Source organism: Buceros rhinoceros, unplaced genomic scaffold (assembly GCF_000710305.1).
Source record: "Buceros rhinoceros silvestris isolate BGI_N320 unplaced genomic scaffold, ASM71030v1 scaffold29708, whole genome shotgun sequence".
Lineage (NCBI taxonomy): Eukaryota > Metazoa > Chordata > Aves > Bucerotiformes > Bucerotidae > Buceros > Buceros rhinoceros.
The window spans coordinates 19,489-32,853 of record NW_010429078.1 but is presented as its reverse complement, the minus strand read 5'-3'; the positions used below and the strand labels follow the sequence as shown (position 1 = coordinate 32,853).

Below are 13,365 nucleotides of genomic sequence, written 5' to 3'. Positions count from 1 at the left end.
AGGCAGGCAAAGATGCTTATTCAGCCTGAGATTAAACATATCCTTAAGAAGCAAAATACTTTACGTTTGGTGACTTGCTGGTCGTCTGGTGACATTGCACACTCTGTACTTTCTTTTCATTTGTCCACAGTGTGTTATCTCCACCTTTAGACCTAGAAATTGGAAGACACGTGTCACTGTTTCTTTAAAATGAAGATGTCAGCCCCGTAAATTCCTACACAAGACCACTAAAACTGTGCCGTAACGCTGTTATTCACTGTTCAGCACATTCTCTGAGCACTGAAGGATATCCCAGAGAGAACTTAGAAATCCAATTTACAGCCTTAAAATTCAAAACCCCTGAGCTTCAGCTGAAATACAACAAAGAGCTTTAGAGACAAGATGAAATCCCAAATCCCCAAGAGTTTACAAATGAGGCCGAACGCATTCTGAGAATTCCCATTCTGCATCTCTGAGGAAGCCCAGGACGGTGAAAGGACAAGAAGGGCAAGCAACCTTCTCGAAACAAAAGGCTTGTTTATACTTTATGTCTACACATACAGTGTCTGTGAGACCTCCAACTACTGCAGCCAACCCTGAACTAATGAATGGGGCGGGGGGAAGACGCAAGGAAGTGAGGCCAAGAGGCTTCACTCCTCCTGAAGACAAACATCTGTTGCAAACCCCACGGTCACAAAAACTGAGTCCACCTGAAAATCAGTAACTTCTAGGGGAATAAATTATGCCCCCGAAACCAGCACAACTCAGCTACCTGTGAAGAAGTGTTTCTCATTTACCAGTACCCACAAAATATAAATGAAAACCGCATTCAAGCTCCTACTGCTTCCATGCTCTGGCAGAAACAGATGTGCGTGGACTGTTCGGCCGCTGAACATGGGCGATAGGAAGGAGGGGGCTGCAGACAGGAATTCCTTATATACCTGCACATGTCTGCAAACTCAGGCTGCTGCTGAGCCACAGCCCGTATGTCCCCCCGCTATCAAAGGCACTACTAACTCACCAAGCAACACACTAATCTTTCCATGTCATTTGTAGGGCTCAAAATGACACCTATTATGAAACTGTCAATAAATAAAGTTTTCATTAATACCTCTGTTTCACAGTATTTTCCTTAAAAGATAAACTGTTATCTCAATACCTCAACTTACAACTAGCTTTACTGCAAATCTGAGATGGCTTCTGAGGAATGAAAATCCTCACAGAAAAAAATAACAATAGCAGCCAGCAATTCAGCAATTCAACAGTCCCAATCACTACAAACTCAGGATTTATTTATACTTCTCTGGCTAATTTCTAGCTGGGCAAAAGTGATATTGTGGACATTTTCTGGAAACAAGGAAGCTGCATGATAGATTTATGAGGTTTGTTTGTCTTTTGTAACTTGTTTTCTTTCTATCAAGCATCTCCTGAACGATGGACTTCAATTTTCCGGAAGAAACCCTCAGTGAACAAAACCAGTAAGACTCCTTCCTCCTACTCTTTGATTCAGTTACTGCATATTAGAATAACTGTAATTTACTTCCAGGAGAGTGTACGTATGAAATATACCCAAGTATGCAAAAGCACATTGCTAAATTATTAGTAAAATCTGGAATATGACAATTCTGACATCCGTATCTGGAAACATTTAAGATCAGGTATTTAAAAAAAAAAAAATCTCAGTCCTTGTAAACATTTTGAAATCATCAGCTTAGGAACTGAAGTATCTTTGTCATGGACCTGGGATTAGCATTGCTGATGTGCTTCAAAAAGTGAAAAATATGAAGTTTTTTCTATTTCTAACTGTTAACTCATATTCACTCTATAGATGGGGGTAAAGAACAGTAAAGCACTACAGTAAATAAAAGTTCTAAACATCATAAAGCAACATGCATTTGGGAAGAGAAATCATTTCTAAGGAGACTGACATAATAACGGAGGCTGTTCTACATGTGAGAAGATCTCAGTAGTACCTCTGCACCGAAATGCTCTCAGATCCCTACACACACCAATAACTTCGACATGACACTGGATCCAGTGGTGGTGAGGCACAGAAAAATGAAGGTGTGTCAAGAGAAAACACACTTCAATGTCGAGAAGCTTGCACAAGACACAAGCCAGTAAGACACCTCGCTAAAATAAATCATCCTCCATCAGCCAGGATGGGCTTAGTTTAGCCCATCTCTTAGAGTTAAACATATCTTTATGAACTTCCATGAAGGGCAAAGCTAATTAAACTACGCTGCATTTGCCACAGGAAAAGCACACACATGTATATAGTTACCACAGGTTCCTGAATACGTGATCATTTCCTTGATAATTTCCTCATGCGCGTACCTGAGCCCTAGAAGTGTCTATTCTGATAAACTTAAACTCACTTAACTTTTTGTACTAATGATTCCTCAAATCTGAAGCCGTGTACTTATCTGAACTGACTCCAATTTGCTTATGTTCACACAGTGACTGTCAAGCTACAGAGTTTCACTGGACGAGCAGACTGAGACGTAACACTGGACAGTAGACTTCTGAAAGTCTTAAAATACATGGAAGTAATAAAATGATTCCTCCCTCTTTTGTTGCTCAAAAGGTCTATGTGCACTCTCCACTGTGATAATCTGTCTCCCACCAAGGCAACGGCTATAGAAAATATTTTGAACACGTAGCCGTTAATGTATCAGACAGAACAAAGCAGTTTTGTGTAATTTATTCATTACCTTTTATTTCTTTGGTAAACTTTACCCTTTGGGAATCTGTCAGAGGTTTTTGTTGTTCTTCAATACTTTTGAAGTCCAAAACTTCACATACGAACTCGATAACTGGCTGTGCTTTGTAAAATGCGGTTGCAGATACTGTTGACAAAAACGTTAATGTTGTATTACAACAATGCAAGGAAATTTTTAGAAATCCAACAAATGGAGCTCTAATTTTTGCCTTTCCACTGAAAGAAAACGGAACAAGAACAGATTTTGATAGGACCTACCATCAATATTTAACATCATTTTCCATAGTGAAGGTCTGACTGATTGATGGAAGCCGAACCATACTTCTCTGCCACCACCCAAGGGATTTGAGCACCCTTCTGATGCTGTAAAAAAAGATCGCCCCACGGGAGTATATCTGCAATAAAGAAAAGAAATTCAGATCATAAAAGTAAAGCAAAAAAAAAAAATTGCAATAAAGCCATAACTACTGCAAATCCCTACTCACAAAAGCACAGAAATGTCAGTGTTTCCAATTACCAATAATCTGAGATTCTTGTCAGGACTCAAAATCCAGCACATTACAGTAAGAAATCAGCTACTCTCATGTTTGCTTAAATTTGGTTTTGGTGTACTCCTTAATACACCTATTAATTCAAACAGAAAACATTCAGAACTTTTTTGGGTACTCTGATTAAAAATTCAGCTACGCCTCAGTGAGGAAAGAATTAAACATCTGTGCTATTAAAACAACAACGTAATAACCTCTCCCCTTACGCGTGCATAGCTTCCTCTGAAATCCATGGAAACTCTGCATGGGTAAAGGACTGATCTAAGCAGTATTTGGGATGTATCTTTCATCTGGGTAATTCCGTACTGCAGACAAGACTGAACTAATCAAAACCAGCACCAATATGGTTCTCTGAACAAAGGTATGCGACTAAGTCTGGACTGTCTTCTGTGTTGCAAAACCTGACTGAAGTAATTTTTTGTTTTGTTTTCATCCTTAATGTGAGGATCAAGTCCACGTAACATAAGGCTAGTTAAAGCTATTTACATAAATTTAACTCATTTTCCCTGTTCAGCCCTTCAAGATGGGAAAGTTCAGCCCTACTAAGCTTTGCTCTTTACTTTCCAATTGAATGTAATTTGTACAATGGTCTGAAGTGACTTGTTTAATAACAGCATAATTAAACCCAAGATCTCTTGGGTTTGACTGCAAATGCTGTAGATACCACTTGCTTGGGAAAAAAACCAAACAAATAATTTTCAAGTTTTCCTTTTTCTTTGTGATAATCGCTATTACTGGGTGACATCGATGTCCCCCTAGCACAGCATCCTTCCTATAAAACTGGCAATAAACATCTGCCCAAGGACACACAGGAAACAGGGTAACAAGTTTTAAAACCACCCTTACACATCTACCGACCTCCAACTACTTTCTACTCAGGGAGAGTCTCCTTTTCTGAAGCCTACAGAGAAATAGGGTACGAGTGAGATGGCAGGCACCCCCGACCCGAGAGCACACAATCATGGAGCAAGCCTGAAAACCAGTGGGGAAAAGGACTTGTGTCCAGGCTGGAGGCTACTAATTCCACCGGATGAGCAGAAAAGCACCATACTGCCTCTTGCCCAAGCATCCCATCTGCTAAATAGCTACTATTTTGGTTGAGCTATGAAAGCACATGCTGCCCAAAAAGCCACTGAAGCAATTCAAATAACAATACAACCTCCTAAACAACGTCAAGGTCTTCCCCTCACCTCATGGAAGGCAAGTGCCTCATCACTACATCCAGTGCCTGGATGGTTTCAAACGGGACACTTGGCAGCCGACCAGAAAGAGCATCATGTAAAGCCTGCAAACTCACACAGGACATCCACTTTATAGCCACCTTAAATATTCTGTCCTTTCCTTCTCCTGGCAGCGTGACCTCCAGCTCCACCTGCAACAATGCCAAACAACAAACCAAGATGATTCTTTCCGTTTAAAGGGGAAAATGGAAGGGGCTGGAAGGGATGATGGATTCCTCTGAACAGCGCTATAAAGCATGGGAGGAGACAAAAAGCAATGATGAAGAAACAACATATGTTAGGTACAGCCTCTTTTTACAGCTAGATCTTTCCAAAGGTGTATTCCAGAAAGCTGGCGTGCTTCCCAGCTGGCACCTATCTCCCTCTGAGGCAACAGTATAATTTGGGAGTGCTTGCGTTTCAACTGGGAGGTCTCTGTGAAGATCCAATAACCTGATTTCAGATACCTAAAAAACACCAATGCATCACCGCTCATGTCAGCTCCTGCATGCCTAAAATAAAATGTGGTCTGTCGCTACCTGCCAAGACTCACGAACTTCTGGTATTTGCTCTGGAGAGCACCGGAGTGCTTTAAACACTCTTACTGTAGACATAGTTCAAACCAGAGAAGATAAAATCCACAAGGAGCTATCGAAGAGTAAATAAACAAACAACCACCACAAAACAAAAACCCAAACAACCCCCACACACACCCCTCTCCCAACAAAATAAAAACCCCACAAAATCCACCAATCCAGACCTTCTTATTGTTAAATACCAAAGAAAGAAGAAATGATGACCGCCGAGTACTAGTGACGCTATTGGGCAGGAAACAGGGGACCTCCTTTGATAAGTTATGCTGTACTTGGAATTTTTGACTAAAAAACACCAAACTACATTATGGTAAATTACTTTAGTTGATTACTTGTAACGCTGATTTCTCCTCTTTATTAAAACAAAGAAAGCCTGAGCGCCAAAGTTCTTAAACCAACTAAAATTAAGGCTTGTCTGAAACGATTAGCAGTTCTGGGAATGACTACAAGAAATAACGAGATCAGAGTATACTGTTGTGCTGCATATAAACAAAAACATTGCATCTTCCTGTCCTAGGGAGCTTACAATTTAAATGTAACAGGCAAACTGTAATTAGTGGGCTAGGAAAAATAATACATGGGTGACGGTGTGCTAGTATATGCAATCATCTGGTCTTCTGCGACAGTTAGCTTCTTCAGTCAAAAACTAGGAAGGAAAGATAAAGTACAAATAACAAGCCTTCCCATACACCAAAAAAAGAGGTGACAATTTATAGTAGGCAGTCAGCATTCGAGCTGCAAGACAAAGTAGTTTTAAATGAGAATTTTACAGTGTACTTTACTATTAGGAATAAACTCTAAAGCCAAATTTAATGTTTAATTTCCTACAGTTTCACAAGGTTCAATCTATCCCCTAATAAAAAATTTACAATCTCAGTCACTAACCTGCTAGACCCATTGCTAAACTGCAAAGGTTGACATAATTTTGCAGCTAAAGGAACTGAATGAAAGGGATGTTACGGTAGAGATGCAAAAAATCATTAAGCTCGTGGAAAAATCTGAACGCCGTTCTTGAAAAGAATCGGTCTTGTAGCTGATGTAGTCTGACTGACTCAGACAAAGTGGCATATCACTGTTTAAAAACAATAAAAAATTAAACCCAAACATTAGTTTCTGGGGAATTCTTATACTGTTCCTTCTCTATAAAATATAGAGAACACTATATGATGTTTTTAATCATGTTGCAAATATACATTTTACTTTTTCTGTATTAACCTAAGAGCTTTCCTCTGAATCCTTGGGAAGGCAAAACAGATGCAGTTTCCAATCAAACATTTGGGTGTCCACCTCCCCTGGACTTGTTTGGAAACCTCGAGCTATGGATGCAAGAAAGAGGTCTGGCTCTACCGTGTGCAGAGTCAGCTGCGGCACCTCAAAGAGACAAAGCCAAGAGGAGTACGGTGGCCACAGACAGGATTAACACTTTCATTCTGGAAAGGGGAACATCAGCAGGATCTCTGAACCAAACTGCAGCTTGGTTCACTTGTAATCACTATTTTTCTATTTTTTTTTCTAAGACTGCTTAAGATGTATGTTAAGATGTATCAGTTGTTCTTCAATCTCACCAGGAGAGAAAACTTTCAAGTTCAGTTAAAATTTAATTCTAGCTCTTAGTTGTAGAGGGACATTTGAGGGAAACACACAGGTAACACAGTGGTTGAGTACGAAGCCACAGCTGTAGGTTCTAACAGCAAGCCCAGGTCACCTCTAAGGAGAATGGAGACTATTAATAGCTTAATTCCCTGACAGTTATTTCTTCTCAATGCATACAAATAAAACCTAAGAAAATATTCTATTAATATTTCCATATTCCATATTCTAAGGAAATGAAGGAATTAAAGAGTGGAAAAAAAGGTACATAAGGATGGAATGAAAACAGGTGTTATCATCAGGAAAGCCAAGCAGAAAAGTATTTATATAATAGAAAAAGTTAAAAAGCAAGCAGGGTAGTCAGCAAGGACAAAATAAAAAAGAAAACCCCAGAACACCTCACTACCAACAAGAGATGAGGACAGAGTGCAGTAATTAAAGAGCAACAAGAGAGAAAAAAAATGTTGGCAATTTGGTGTCAGCCTTCTGTTGAGCATCACTTTTTCCCCTGTTGATGCACACTGAAAGTAAATCAAGGTGGTTTTCCACCGGGATTAAGGATCAACTATTAATCACCATATAATCATGAATCTTGTCAACCTGATCCTAAATGTAATCAGATGGGCAGCAAGCTTGCTATGTTTGTTATGTACAGAACAGCCAAAAAAACCTCAAGGAAACCTAATCCAACCATGCTGGAGGAAAGTGCTAGTGACTACAAGCTTTATACTGGTTTAAACCAATTAGGCATCACGTAAAAATTTTCCTCATTTAGCTAAATTTCCCCATGTCTGATTTAAACCAACTGAAGAGTTCTCTCTATCAGCTCCTTCCTCCAGGGCAGTAACATTATAGTATTTATGTCAGAACAATCAAGAAAGTCCAGTAAATAGGGAAAAAATGGAAGTTTATTAAAAGCAAGCCTACGCATGAGCCACAGATGAAACTATCCAAACCACCCTGTGCTACGCTCTGCTAAAAATACTCTCATCAGAAAACACCTTTTGCAAATGATCATCACTTTGGGTAGGTAGTTCCGTGCCACCCAAAATGGTTAACAAAATCCTGAATCTCAGGAGTAGGTTACAACGGTCATTTGCACGGACACAAAGGAATCAGGGCATCGAAAGCATTTCCTGCTGCGACGCTGTCACCAGGCTTCATTTTTACCATGTATGATTTACTGTACATGGGCTTTAAAACCCAAAGCATCAAGAATCGAGTCCTATGCAGACAGCAGGCATCCAGACACAGAAGGAAGGGGACAAGGAGGTCATCTCATTCCCTCCCAGTCAGAGTAGGGTCTACTTGCACCTCACAAAGTGTCATTAGATCGAGGATGAATTTGATCCCAGTTTCTTTATCCTCCACAGGTAAACCATTTTTCATCTACCTTTACCTACTAAATGCAGAACTTTATACTTGTAATAAACACGTTGTCAGGCATCCACAACTTGATAAGCATTACAGTTACAAGGTAACTCTGCGTGCATCCAGGACTTTTTTAAACCCCCTCATCAGGTATCATTCCACCTTTGGCCAATATTTTGCAAATCTGTAGGAACTAGAATACTGTATGTGAAAGCAAGGGGGGGAAATCTCCAAGTTTTGTTACGATTCCTTTATAGTTTTCCCTGACATTACCTTATCAGTTAATGAAAAGCAATTAAGACTAGAGTAGAGGCTGACCTTTACTGCATGACATTCACTTAAAACACATTTGGGGGAAATAAAAATTGCACATACGGGATTAAGAGCTTGAGGCAGGCAGAACTATTATCTCCATCAAGCGCTGCACAAGCATACGGCAGGAGACAGCACAGGACAGCATGGACTGTTCTCCAGCACATATGCGTTTCAGAAAACCTGAGCTCTGTTCCCAGTTTTACCACATCAGCAAGTTTCCACATTTCTCTGTAATTCCCTTTCCCTTACATTTTACTTTTGTCTACGTAAGTTGTAATCACCTTCTGTGGGATAAGACAGTCTTCCCCTGTAACCGTGCATGTCTCACCCTGCACCCACAGCAGCCTCCGGGCACTCCTGCAGCACAAACGGGTGACAAGAATGACCGTATCCTCAAGCGTTCATCGAAATAAAAAAGGCCACAGAAAACGCAATCTGCCATTAGACCACAGACGCGTAAATTATTTTATAAGGTTTGTGTGTTAGCAAGTTCCAACACAGCCCCTTCTGCTTCACCAGACAACAGGCACAGGCGTGGGTACACTCTGCAGCTACAGCCAGTGACCAAAGAGGTCAGCGCCCCACGTACAGAGCGTGCAAGCCCTCTTCAATCGCCCCAAGGGCTCAGCTAGCAGGTTCTAACCTGTGCAGTTTAAATTCATTTGGCTCTTACATCACGAAGGATTAGGGAAGAAGTTCCACACAGGCAAGGGAGGGATGGAGGAGTTTCTTCCAGCTAGTGGATAGAGAGAATCACCTCATAGTAGGCTTTGACGAGATCAACAAGCTGGCAGAGCAGCTTGCTGCTGCCCAGAGGTGTGCAGTCGCTCCCCTCTCCCAAACACAACTGGGCTTTCACTGTCTCCCAGCGCCAGTATGGAGCTTGTCCGCTGTCTTGGGCAGTTGATCCAGCTCACCAAACCAGCAGAAACCACACGAATGGGGAGAAAGCGAGGGAGGAAAGAAGGTACATGGACAAGGGAGTGACCACTTCGATAGCAACACGCTCACGCTTCTGTCCTGGCAAACCACACCCCAAGCAAATTCCAAACAGGAGACATCTATTCCAGAAATATAAAATCAGCTTCTATCAGTTATCAGAAAGGGTCTGCAAATACTATGTAAAAATCTCCAATTAGAAACTTTTCTATTTAAAACTTACTTTATCTCTTCCAATAGGAAGCGGCATAGCTGTATAAAGGTTTTTCCTTCCGTCAAACACTGGTTTGCGATCCCCAAAAATTTGCGTTTTAAAGTGCTGAACCATATGCTCCACTATTTCTCTGAAAAGACAAAAAGATTACGTTAATTCACCTACTTTTAACATTAGGAGGCAGATGAACACTAACACTAGTATTTATGTATAGAAGCATTAGGAAAACAAAAGTTTCCCACTGCTGGTTTTTTAAGACAAGACTTCTTTGACTATTTGAATTAAAGCAACTTCTCACAGACTAAACTGTTTTCTTAAAGCAGCTATTTTTAGCTTTTGCAGATTGAAACTTTCCTTCCCCTTTTCTGTGATCTACTGAAAGTGCTGAAGTGAAAGCTCATGCTCTCTCAAGCTCAAAATAAGAGTTGCTTGGTATTCTCCTGGGGTTTCTGCTCCTCTGTCCTTCAGCCCTTTCTGCAGAGAACCGTGGACCAAAAGCTCAGCAGCCTGAACAGCTTTTCAAAAAAAAAAAAAAAGTCACTACCTGCACTTATAGCCTTTGCGTAAGGATGATCGTTCAATGATGACAGCGATAAGCAAACTTTTTGCGTCACACTGAGAAAGATTACTTCTAAATGTATTTTTTTCATGTACACCACAAAACTGGGATCCATCCAACAAAACAGGATATGCACCTTCACTAGGACCCACTCTTATTAAAACACAGATTCATTTAAGCATAGCTGGCATTCGGCCACACGTTCGGATGAGTGAGGTAACCACTCCAATTTCTTGTCAAACCACAGTGTTCACACACTGGCCATGCAAAGCAGTTCACCAGCCGATGAGACGTCTGTTGGAATTACACCACCCTTTAATGCCAAGGGTCTTTGGTCCAAACGTCCCACATCCTTTGGGCTATCTGTATCACAGGGCTGCAAAATCTGAAATCCATCAGCAGCCTACAATACGCTGCCTACAAGATCCGTAACGCCCAGCTTGGGGTTAAAGGGCACATGAAGAAGTTAAACTGGCACAGAAGGGAAAACACTGCATGCTGGCTCTTCGGCACATTGTCAACTAGTAGCTCAGGGAGGCTGCAGATGACTCTTTCACATACCTCGATTTGGAAAGGCAATTAACCCAGTGTACAGCTAGATATTAGATGCAGAAGCTGAGCTGAAACTCTGAATTCTTTCAAGGAAAGGATGAAGACTGGTTCAATTGACAATTTCTTCAGTGTGTGCCAAGGCTTTAAGAAAAACTTTGAAATAAACTTGCTTGACTTTGAGCAGTACGAATAAAAACTCAACCCAGTAATTTCTACCTCAGGTCTGCAATGTCTGACTGAACAAGTGCATCATTTGGAGGGTGGGAGGAAGAAGGTGTTTTTCAACCTTGAGATAAAGATTGAGCAATGGAAAACCCGTTCTTTTACTGAGCAAGTTCTTGCAACTGTGTACTACACTATATAAAAATGGAAACTTCCACTTTTCAAACTTCAAACCACATTTTGCAATTGTGCTTCTCAATGGTGGGTGGAGAGATCTTAATGATGACTAAGTTATTTTCTCCATGTGAAGTTAAAAGAAGAGTTATTTACCAATTCACTAACTTCAGCCCTTTGGGACTACCGTTCTACCAAGATCCTACAATCACACCAAGAACACGGAGCCAGCAACTGCAAGCTGAGTTCATCTTGTCCTCGTGAACTAAACCGAGGACACCCACGGTGCAGAACCACGCTCACATCGCTCGTTCTGCCCATCTAACCACCCAAGTAGATCCGGCCTTTCTGTGACACGTGAAGAATTGCAGCCAGGCTGCATTAGTGCGGCACAGCAGCACTCTGTCTCAGCTGTGCGTTTTCTAGCCCTGCTCCAGCACACGTCTCAGCAGCGTGGAACTTGCACGTACACTGCGCACATCCCTGCAGTGGGTGTGCAGGGTCACAGTCCAAACTGCAGGAAGTCCTAGAAGAAAACTGAAGAACGAAGCTGGGACAGATGAGGGAGTAGCATAAACAAAAATAAAATCTCCCTTTATCCTTTCTAGAGGTTACAATACATAAAGTAATGATAAAAAACTATTTACTATAAATATATATCTGAATTAGATAACTAAAATATTAGAAATGTATAAGCCAGCTGGAAAACCTATCATTCAGAATTGGACTACATATTATGCATCCTGCACAATCCTATACACACACATATATGTGCACACCCAAAAATACAATTGTATTTGTAGGACTGAAAGGTGATGGCTCACAAAAACCCAGGCACAAGTGACAGCACATTCATCTACAGGGCAAGACATGCAGGAGTAAGCACTCAAAGAAATAAAACATACACTTCGTTAAGCAAAAATTAAGTTCAATTCTTGATTAGCTTAAAAATTAAATTTATAATAGATCACCACAGAAGTAAAACGGGACAGCAAAGCGCAGTGATGCGGCTTTGTGAAAACGCCATCATTAGCGACTCTTTAGCCTAACAACGGCCACTGCACTCCAGTTTTCTGACTGACATAAGAAAACCTTGGCTTTCGGGGGGCTTGTTTTTCTTCGTGTTCATGACTGCATACTCCACCCATGTGACCTTTTTTAGTAAGGAAAGGTTTGGCTCTGAGTATATAAACAGCCATTCCAATCCTCTACAGTCGAGATGTAGGTAGTTATGATGAATGTTCTTGTGGTTTCCAGTTCCAAGTGCCAAGTCTTGTTCTCAAGTTTCACTTCTGGCAATATCACCCTTTAAGTCACTGAGGTTGCCACACTGTGACTAATAGGGCACGTATGCAAAATGCAAGACCTAATCACTTCTTGCCTTGGCCAACTGATCCATGTTTTCACCTTGCTATCCGTTTCAGGAGCATATCTTTCCCTTATATAGAATCTGCTGATGAAGGATAATTTCTTACCTAATTTAGTCCCTCCACAATCCTCTTGCAGCAGCACAAACAAATGGATTTTGCCTCCCCTTGTCAGAAGGGGAAGGTGGGAAAACAAGCTGGTAACACCAACTCCCTGCTGAAGGACTTGTCAGCCAACTGCACTCCAATATGTAACCAAGTAATACTAAGAATCCTGTTTATCAAGTTGGCTTATACTGTCCTAGCTTCATTAGAGTGAATAGTTTATCTATCAGTCACCACTAGCTTTGATCAGCAGCAAGATGCTGATAAGTTCAGTCAAAATAAGGGATGATTAACACCAAAATCTTGAACTGGTACAGAAAAATCTCAGGAGAAAAAACCCTGCCTGTTGATGAATACGCAAAGTTAGAAGCTATCAGTACGAACAATGACTGAAGACAGACACATCCTCCAAGCCTTCACACAGCTCCAGCATTTCCAAAGGAAAACAAGAATGAAATAAACTGAGGAAAAGCAAAGCACAGCATTACCTGTTAACTCTTCTAGGGCATTTTTCTGGCTTTATATCTAATTCATAATGGTAGATATCTATTTTAGGAATGTCCATTTCAAAGAAGTTGGCCTGCAGTTTGATTGTTCTCCCAGAAGTGCCAAAATCTGGTCGAGGAGGGGGTTTAAAGGCATATCCCTGTATTGGTGGTGGCAACGGTGGAGGAGGTGTAAGCACTGAAAAAAGAGAAAGCACAAATTAGCCATCAGCTACATCAAACCGACAGTTAAGCAAATTTAGAGGCTATTTGACCAATGAAGCACAACACAATTAAACCGGTAACCATTTGCTGTATTTCCTAGCCCTGATTACTGAGCAAACATCTTAAAATCAGTTGCGTTTTCCTGCATTACAAGTCAGATGGCTGAGAATTTAAGCAGGCAAGTAGGCACTGCCGGGAAAGCGAGAATCAGATCTTCACTGCAGGGGAAAATCTTGGTTTCAAAA

General features: G+C 41.0%; 1 protein-coding gene across 1 annotated transcript in view; it reads right to left on the bottom strand.

Moving 5' to 3' along the window:
* AGO2 (argonaute RISC catalytic component 2) overlaps nt 1–13,094 on the bottom strand; it is a gene marked incomplete at both ends in the record, with an annotated part of 28,767 nt that extends 15,673 nt beyond the window's left edge. Inside the window, 7 exons of the mRNA XM_010142523.1 lie at nt 65–152; nt 2,694–2,828; nt 2,960–3,096; nt 4,440–4,621; nt 5,948–5,950; nt 9,501–9,621; nt 12,899–13,094. Of these exons, the coding sequence (XP_010140825.1) occupies nt 65–152; nt 2,694–2,828; nt 2,960–3,096; nt 4,440–4,621; nt 5,948–5,950; nt 9,501–9,621; nt 12,899–13,094 (862 nt within the window). The remainder of the gene's footprint in view (nt 1–64; nt 153–2,693; nt 2,829–2,959; nt 3,097–4,439; nt 4,622–5,947; nt 5,951–9,500; nt 9,622–12,898) is intronic.
* Nucleotides 13,095–13,365: the final 271 nt, after the last annotated feature.